The sequence below is a fragment of the Nicotiana tomentosiformis genome, chromosome 3 (assembly GCF_000390325.3).
Source record: "Nicotiana tomentosiformis chromosome 3, ASM39032v3, whole genome shotgun sequence".
Lineage (NCBI taxonomy): Eukaryota > Viridiplantae > Streptophyta > Magnoliopsida > Solanales > Solanaceae > Nicotiana > Nicotiana tomentosiformis.
In genome coordinates this window covers 97,767,223-97,776,994 of record NC_090814.1, presented here as the reverse complement: position 1 = coordinate 97,776,994, position 9,772 = coordinate 97,767,223, and the positions used below count along the sequence as shown (strand labels likewise).

Genomic DNA, 9,772 nt, shown 5'->3' with positions numbered 1-9,772 from the left:
TTAGATGATGACTGCTTAACCCTTTATATTTCCATTAGAAAGGTTGCAACCCTAGACCGGGAATAATGTTGCTTCCGTGTGTCCTTCAGGTCTAATATCATCATTTGATGTGGGCTAACTTTTTGCCTATCATCTAAAATTGTTAGTATAATTTTAACTATACAAAACAAAAATCGTAATTGAACGATACCTGACCGTGGATATTTCTTTTGCTCAGAAATAGTATTTCTTTAAATGGACAATATTCCAACTCGAGGGTAAAACCTTGCCATCCATGGTTTCTAACTCGTAGGCACCTTTTCCAGCGATACCTTGAATTTTATAGGGTCCTTCCCAATTTGGATTTAACTTTCCTGCTCCAGTTGTTTTCGTTGATTGGAAAACCTTTTTAAGAACGAAGTCCCCAATTTTAAAGTACCTAAGGTGAGCCTTTCTATTGTAGTATCGTTCTATGATTTGCTTTTGTGCTTCCATCCGTATTAAAACTGCTTCTCTTCTTTGTTCGAGTAAGTCTAAGTTTGTTCTTAATTCCTCATTGTTCGACTCTTCCGTTGCCAATGCAAATCTCGTGCTTGGTTCTCCTATTTCAACCGGGATTAAAGCTTCTGAACCATACACAAGTGAAAATGGAGTTTCTCCCGTGGCTATTTTTGATGTGGTTCTATAAGCCCATAACACTCCTGGTAATTCTTCAGGCCAATTCCCTTTCGGTTTTTCTAGTCTCTTCTTCAAATTATTGATACTAATCTTATTCGTCAACTCAGCTTGTACACTTGCCATAGGATGGTAAGGTGAAGAGGTTATTCGTTTGATTTGCCAACTTTGAAAGAACTCCGTGATTTTTGAGCCTATAAAATTGTGGGCCATTATCACATACGATTTCTTTTGGGACTCCAAACCGGCATATAATGTTTCGCCAAATGAAGTCTTTCACCTCCTTCTCTCGTACCTGTTTGAAAGCTCCTGCCTCTACCCATTTTGAAAAGTAATCTGTTAACACTAATCAGTACCGTACCTTTCCTTTAGCTTGTGGTAAAGGCCCTACTATATCCATTCCCCATTTCATAAATAGCCATGAGGAAATAACTGCATGTAATAACTCTGCAGGTCGATGCATATTGTTGGCATATCGTTGACACTTATCACATTTGGCTACAAAATTTTCCGCATCTTCTTCCATCTTAGGCCAGTAGTATCCTTCCCTGATTAGTGTTTTATCTAAAGATCTTCCACCTGCGTGATTTCTGCATTGCCCTTCATATACTTCCCTCATCACGTACTCCGTTTGATTGGGTCCAAGGCACCTTGCTAATGGACCGCCAAACGTTTTTCGATATAAATTATCTCGAATTAGGCAGTAACGAGCAGCTTTTCGTCGAAGCACTTGAGATTCTTTCTTCCCTTTAGGTATGATCCTGTACTGCAAAGAATTAACAATCTCGTTTCTCTAATCCCAAGTTAAATTATTAAAGCTTACCTCATGTTTATCCTGGTCAAGTGATGAATGAAATAAATGGATTACAATGGAATTTTACTCACTCGTTACTTCTGCAACTGAAGCAAGGTTAGCCAATGCGTCTGCTTCTACGTTTTCTTCCCTGGGTATTTGCACGATTTTCCATGATTGGAATTGCCTGACCAGTTCTCGTGCCTTTTCCAAGTATTGTTGCATTCGTGGCTCTCTAGAAGTGTAAGTCCCATGCATCTGATTGACTACTAGTTGAGAGTCACTTTTAATCATGATTTGCTCTATGGAAAGTTCTCGTGCTAGTTCCAAACCTACAATTACATCTTCATACTCTGCTTCATTGTTAGTAATAGGGTAACATTTAATTGCTTGTCTTATACTTTCACCTGAGGGTGGGATTAAGACAATACCTAAACTGGCTCCTTTGATGTTTGAAGAGCCATCAGTAAATAAAGTCCACGTACCTGGATTAGCTTTAGTAAAAATTTGTAATTCCTTTTCTACTTCAGGAATTATTTTTATATTAAAATCTGCGACGAAATCTTCTAGAACTTGAGATTTTCCTGTTGTTCTAGGTTGATAAATAATGTCATATTCACTTAGTTCTATTGCCCATTTGGCTAGTCTACCTGACAATTCTTGTTTATGCAAAACACTTCTTAATGGATATGCAGTTACTACAGAGATAGGATGGCATTGAAAATATGGTCTCAATTTCCTAGCTGTCATGACTAATGCTAAAGCTAGTTTCTCTAGATGAGGATATCTAGTTTCAGTATCTAATAAAGATTTACTAACATAATAAATAGGAGATTGTTTACCTTTGTCCTCCCTTACTAAAACTGCACTTACAGCTACTTCTGCAACTGCAAGATATACAAATAGTCTTTCTACATCCCTTGGTTTAGACAGTAGGGGAGGATTTGTTAAGTATGCCTTCAAATCTTTGAGGGCTTGTCGGCATTCCTCAGTCCATTCAAACTGATTTTGCTTCTTCAAAATTGAAAAGAATTTAAAGTTTTTCTCTGAAGATCTTGAAATGAATCTTCCCAGAGCTGTAATCCTACCTGTCAATCTTTGTACTTCTTTTTTGCTTGTGAGTATATCAGGTATTTCTTCAATAGCTTTAATCTGTGCAGGATTTACTTCAATTCCTCTATTAGATACGAGAAAGCCTAGAAACTTACCTGAAGCTACGCCAAAAGCGCACTTTTCTGGGTTCAGTTTCATATTATATCTGCGGAGGATCTCGAAGGTAGTTGAAATATGTTGAAAGTGACATTCCGCTTGTGTAGATTTGACCAACATATCATCAATGTACACTTCCATCGTCTTCCCCGGGTGTTCTTGGAACATCTTGGTCACCAACCTCTGATACGTGGCTCCAGCATTTTTCAAGCCAAAAGGCATGACTTTGTAACAATAAGTCCCCCTGTTTGTAATAAATGAAGTTTTTTCTTCGTCTAAGGGGTCCATTTTTATTTGATTATAACTAGAATACGCATCTAGAAAGCTTAATAATTCGTGGCCTGCGGTAGCATCAATCAATTGATCTATATGCGGTAAAGGGAATGAATCCTTTGGACATGCTTTATTTAAGTCAGTGTAATCCACAAAAACTCTCCATTTACCGTTCATTTTTGGAACAACCACTGTATTAGCTAGACAATTAGGATATTTTACCTCACGTATTGAATCAATCTTTAAGAGTTTATGTACCTTTTCTTCGATCACTTGATTTTTGAATGATTTGTGCTTCCTCTTCTTTTGTTTGACAGGTATGAATGATGGATCTTCATTTAATTTATGAGTCATCACCTCCGGAGGTATACCTGTCATATCTGAATAGGACCATGCAAAACAATCAGCGTCAGCTTTTAAATATTCAATTAACCTACCTCTCCTATCTGGGTTTAACCTTGCTCCGATATGAATTCTTTGATCTGGCCATTGTTCGAATAGTGGAACAACTTCAAGCTCCTCAATCGTTGTTTTAATGTTTCCATTCTCCTCTAGCTCTTGAATTACATCTGGTCTGGAATCCACGACTGTTTGTTTTGATACAATTTCTGTTGAAATTTGATTTACCGCATCTTTCTCACTTGCACACGCATCGTTTTGATTTTCACTCATATCTTTTTGACTTGGCTGTATCACCGAATTGATGCTCCTTGAAGTTTGTTGATCTCCTCGAATTTGTTGAATTCCCCATTTTGAAGGGAATTTGATAACCTGATGTAATGTGGATGGCACAACATCCATATCATGAATCCACAGCCTCTCAAGAATCACATTATAGGCCATATCCGTGTCTATCACTTGAAATTTTGTTTCTTTGATGACCCCCTCTGCGTATGTGCTTTGTTCAATCTCTCCCTTTGTAATAACGGTTGAGTTATCAAACCCAAATAAGGAACGTGCTTTTGGAACTACATGATCGTCCATCAGCATTTCGTTCACCACTCGTAATAAAATGATATTCACAAAGCTACCTGGTCAATCAAAACTCGTTTTACATTAGTATCATGTATAAGTAAAGATATTACCAGTGCATCGTTGCGAGGAATCATTAACCCATCGGCATCTGCATCATCAAAGGTTATGTTGTCGTCTTCCATAGTTTGGCGAGTTTGCTTCCCGTGAGTTATTGTGAACTTTATTGTTTTTCTCACTGCTGTATAGGTTACGTCGTTGACATCTTCCCTGTCATTTATCACATTTACTGTTCTCTTTGGAGACAGAGGTTTTGGGGGCTCTTGCCTATTTTTCATATAAGCTTGTTTGCCTTTCTCGCTGAACAATTCCGTCAGATAGCCCTGCTTTAATAAATGTTCCACCTCACCTTGTAATAATCTGCAGTCTGATGTTGTATGGCCGTGATCATTATGGAATTTGCACCAAAAGTCTGGGTTTCTTCTATTTGGATTTGATCTCATCTATTTAGGCCATCGTACCTTATCTCCCATGCTTCTAAAAACAGCGACCAACTCGGAGGTACTTACGTTAAAATTGTAGTCCCCAATCCTTGCGTTTGCATTAGCATCTCTGTTACGTTCACCTTGATTTTTTCTAAATCTCGACGATGATGAACTTGAATCTCTATTTGCGAACCTGTGATCAGCCCGCACATCTTCGAATTTGGAACGAGCTTCTCGCCCCGAAGGTCCCATATAAGGCTCGTACCTACTCTTATCGAACCTCTTCTCAGATTCTGACCGCCTCGAACCTATTTTTTCTTCAACCCTTGACAGAGCTGCGGTATCTTCTTCGATCCGTAACTTGGTACTGTACCTATTATAGACATCATTCCATGTCGTGCCAGGGAATTCTTGTAGGCTCTCTTTAAGCCTCCTCGTAGCTTCTAAACTTTTCTCGCTTAAATTGCTTGCAAATGCCATGGCTGCCCAATTGTCAGGTAATCTTGGAAGCAACATTCTTTCACATTGGAATCTGTCTATGAATTCTCGAAGAAATTCTGTATCTCCTTGCTTTACTTTGAATATATCCTCCATTCTCTTTTCAACTTTTTGTGCACCCGAGTGTGCTTTTATAAATAGATCTGCAAGCTCAGCAAAAGAATCAATAGAATTTTCAGGAAAAAGAGAGTATCATGTTAACGCTCCTTTAGTAAGTGTTTCCCCAAACTTTTTGACCAGCACAAATTCAATCTCCTGCTTGGTTAAATCATTGCCTTTTACTCCCGTGGTGAATGTAGTAACGTGGTCACGTGGATCGGTCGTTCCATCGTATTTTGGGATGTCAGGCATTTTGAACTTTTTGGGAATTGGTAATGGAGCTGCGCTTGGTTTCCATGGTTGTTATGAATATTTGTCGAAATCAACTCCTTTGATCACAGGTGGTACTCCGGGTATTTGCTCAATACGGTCATTTTGTTCTTTCACCTGTTTCTACAAGGTTAGTATTAAAGTTTGTAAATCAGAATTATTAGGCGTGCCTGGTCTCCCATCACGTGACTCGTTAGGAGTTCCTCCGCTTCCAGAATTAGCCAACCCTGATCGTGGAATTTCCACAGTTGCAGTATTGTTTGGTGGAGGTGTGGGTGGTACAGTTGGTAATCCCCTCACGAAAGCCTGGAGAGCATCATTCACGTACTCAGCAATTAACTGCTTCACAGCATCCTGCTCGACAGTTTGTTCATTTTCATGTTGTTCATTGTTATGAGTAGTGGATCTTTCTGGTGATGCTTCTCTTGAATTGCGTGGGCTTCCTTGAGGTGATGGAACTGGGGTTCCTTCCACCTGCCGGTTGTTGTCATTGACATGTGACATGATTTAGTTGAGAGAGAGTGATTTGGAAAGTAAGAGAAGATTATCAGATTCCCGGTAATAGAACCAATTTGTTTAACCAAAGAATTAGATTCTCAGTCAAAGCCTATTTTTAGAAGTACTCGGGTTACTGATAATCAAGAAATTCAATATTCTCTCAAAAATAAGAAAGAAAATCAGAATCAGAAATGACAAAGTAATCAATCGAAAGCACAAGAAAGTAATTATATTCCAATGTGCATGAGAATGTGTTCTTAAAAGTGAAATTCCCTTCCCTTATATAGGAATTTACAAATATAACGTTTATTCCCTTTTATGACCGAATCATTATGAGCATTAATGACATTAATGAAACGTTATAATTGGCAACCGTAACTGTTCATGAAAATTCTGTAACGGTTCTGATTCTTCTTCCACATTAATTAGAGGTTCATGAATCTTCCCTCTTTACTGTCTTGATTCATCCTGTTTGTGTCTCTTCACTGAGTAATTTAGGCTCGAGCAACCGTACCCTTTCATCTCGTGAGTGATTTGTTCGTACCTGTTGTAAATTGTGAATCTTTTAATGCGACACTCCAGTTGTCATCTTCTTAGTGATCCACGTATCTTGCCCTGTCATCCTCATATAATTCCACGTGTAACATTTATTTTTTACTAATACACCGCCCAAGCCGAGAAAGCTCTGAATCTGCATAGTTGAGGATGGTCTGGGCCAACTCTAAATCACCTCTATCTTCCTCGGATCTACCTGAATCCCCTCACTGGACACCACGTTCCCCAAGAATGCCACTGAACTAAGCCAAAACTTACATTTGGAGAACTTAGCATAAAGTTTCTACTCCTTCAATCGCCGCAATACAGTCCTCAAATGTTGGGCATGCTTCTCCTAGCTACGAGAGTACACCAGGATAGCATCATGAACACTATGACAAACGAGTCAAGATAAGGCTGAAATACACTATTCATCAGGCGCATGAATGCTACTGGGGCATTGGTCAGCCCAAAAGACATCACAAGGAACTCATAATGACCATAACAGGTCCTGAGTACTGTCTTTACAATATCCGAGTCCCGAATCTTCAACTGGTGATACCTAGAGCTCAGGTTAATCTTAGAGAACACCCTCACTTCCTGAACCTGGTCGAATAGATCATCAATGTGCGGCAAAGGATACTTGTTCTTGATTGTAACTTTGTTCAACTGCCTGTAATCAATGCACATCCGCATAGTACCAACCTTCTTCTTCACAAATAGAACCGGTGCACCCCAAGGCAACACACTAGGCCTAATAAACCCCTTATCAAGGAGTTCCTAAAGCTACTCCTTTAATTCCTTCAACTCAGCTGGTGCCATACGATACGGTGGAATAGAAATGTCCTGGGCGCCCGGCACCAAGTCAATACCAAAGTCAATATCCCTGTCAGGCGGCATGCCCGGCAGGTCCGCAAGAAACACATCCGGAAAATCTTGCACCACCGAAACAGAATCAATAACAGGAGAATCACCACCAACATCCCTCACAAAGGCCAAATAAAATAAACAACCCTTCCTAACCATCCGTTGGTCCTTCAAATATGAGATCACTCTGCTGGAAACATAGTCTAGAGAACCTCTCCACTCGATCCTTGGTAACCCCGGCATCGCCAATGCCACAGTCTTAGCGTGACAATCCAGAATAGCATAACATATAGACAACTAATCCATACCCAAGATCACATCGAATTCCACCATACTAAGCAACAAGAGATCAGCTCTAGTCTTCAATCCCCCAATAGTCACTACACACGACAGATATACACGGTCCACAATAATAGTATCGCCCACTGGCGTAGATACACTAATAAATGAAACTAAGGACTCACAGGGCATATCCAAATAATGAGGAAAATAAGACGATACATACGAATAAGTGGAACCAGGGTCAAATAATGTAGAGGCATCCCTGTGGCATACTGAAACAATACATGTGATCACTGCATCAGAGGCAACAATATCTGGTCTGGCAGGGATAGCATAGAATCAGTCTTGATCACCCCCGATCGGCCTCCCCCTCTAGGGCGACCTCTAGATGCCTGGGCCCCACCTCGAGCTGGCTGAGTAGGTGGTGTAACTGCTGGTGCTGGTGCCATCAGCCGAGAACTCTGTTATGGAGCCCCACTCAACAACCTAGGGTAATATCTCTTGATATGAGCAAAGTCTCCGCACTCGAAACAACCCCTCCTCTGACGGAACTTCTGCTCCTGATAACCCGAGAAACTACCTGTAAAAACTTGAGCGAACGAGGCATGGTAAGAACTCTGCGCTGGTAGTGCACTGAATAAAGACTGGCCTGGGTGAGCACTATAAGAACCGTGGCTAGCTGATGTGCCATGATAAGCTGGACGAGTCATCTGGGCGGGCCTATAAGAACGACCCTTGCTGTAGTAGGACTGCCCCCCAGAAGGTACATCATCGAAACCGCCCAAACCTCGTGGCCTCTTGGCCTCCCTCTCGCCACGCTCCTAGCAAGGGACCATCTCTATCTGCCGAGTAATGTCAACCACCTAGTCAAAAGTGGCACCAGATACCCTCTCCCTAGTCATAAGCAATCACAGATGATACGTGATGCCATCAATGAACCTCATGATCCTCTCCCTATCAGTGGTAACCAACCAAACTGCATGGCGAACTAACTCAAAAAACCTCATCTCATACTGGGTCACAGACATGCCATCCTACCGAAGCTGCTCAAACTGTCTGCGCAGCTCCTCCCTGCGAGACTGCGGCACGAACCTCTCCAAGAAGAGAACGAGGACTCATTCCATATAAGTGGTGCTGCACAGACTGGCCTGCACCTCTCATAAGACTCCCACCATCTGAAGGCAGCCGCAAAAAACTGAAAAGTAGTGAACGAGACCCCACTGGTCTCCAGAATACCTGTTGTACGAAGCATCCATTGGCACTTGTCCAAGAAGCCTTGGGCATTCTCCAACTCAGCATCACTAAATGATGAAGGCCGAAGCCTCCCAAATCTCTCAAGTCTCCTCTACTCATCATCAACCATAACTGGGACCACCGGGGCCTGAGCAACTGCAACCGGCTGGACGGGTAGTACCTTCGGTGTCTGAAGTCCCTGCATTGCCTGCTCTGGAGTACGGGTAGCGGGGGTATGAGTACCTCACCCGGCCTGAGAAGTGGTTGGTGCGGCCTGAGCAGAAACCACCTGAGCAAGACTAGTTCAAATTGTCAATATCTGGGCCAACGCCTCCTGAAGGCCTGGAATCACAATTGGCACAGCTGGTGTCTGAGCTGGCCCCACTGGCTCAGCTATATCTAGAATTTGCTCATGAGCTAGAGTAACTGGTGGATCTGCAGGTGCTGCTCTAGCTGCTATATGAGCTACACCTTTGCCCCTACCACGGCCCCTACCGCGACCTCGTCCACTCGTGGCCCTAGCTGGTGGTACTGGTAGTTGTCCATCCTGTCCTGTAGCACGTGTCCTCACCATCTAGGAGAGAATAGAATATAGAAGTTTAGTTACCGGAACCAACAAATCTACCCGACAAGAATACAAGAATGTGAAATTTCCTAAGGGTTCGGCAGCCTCTCGAAGATAAGTACAGACGTCTCTGTACCGATACTTAAGACTCTACTATACCTGCTCATGACTAGTGAGACCTATGTAACCTAGGCTCTGATACCAACTTGTCACGACCCAAAATCCTAACTTGCCGTGATGACGCCTATCGTAGTACTAGGCAAACCGACATTTAAAAATATTTCCAACACTTTTAACAGAAAACGAATTTAAGCAGTTTAAACAATAAAAAAAAGATTTCATAAACGGAATAGGAACCCAAAATACAATGCGGAAATTCCCAACATCGTGGTGTCACTGAGTACATGAGCATCTATACATCACAAGTCCAAAAAATACTGTCTATGATAAACTGAAACTAAATACAATAAGTGAAAATATAGGGAAGGAGAAACAAGGTCTGCGAAATGCCAAGCGGCTACCTCGATAGTCTCCGAGAAT

The 9,772-nt window shown here is 41.6% G+C and overlaps 1 protein-coding gene across 1 annotated transcript; it reads right to left on the bottom strand.

Annotated features, from left to right (window-relative positions):
- Nucleotides 1-213: 213 nt before the first annotated feature.
- Nucleotides 214-780, bottom strand: LOC138908217 (uncharacterized). The gene has a single exon (XM_070198868.1). It carries the CDS (start codon nucleotides 778-780, stop codon nucleotides 214-216), a length of 567 nt encoding a protein of 188 aa, XP_070054969.1.
- Nucleotides 781-9,772: the final 8,992 nt, after the last annotated feature.

What these genes read in the sequence shown, in the direction of transcription:
- LOC138908217 (XM_070198868.1), bottom strand. Translation starts at nt 780, where the DNA reads ATGGCAAGTGTACAAGCTGAGTTGACGAATAAGATTAGTATCAATAAT.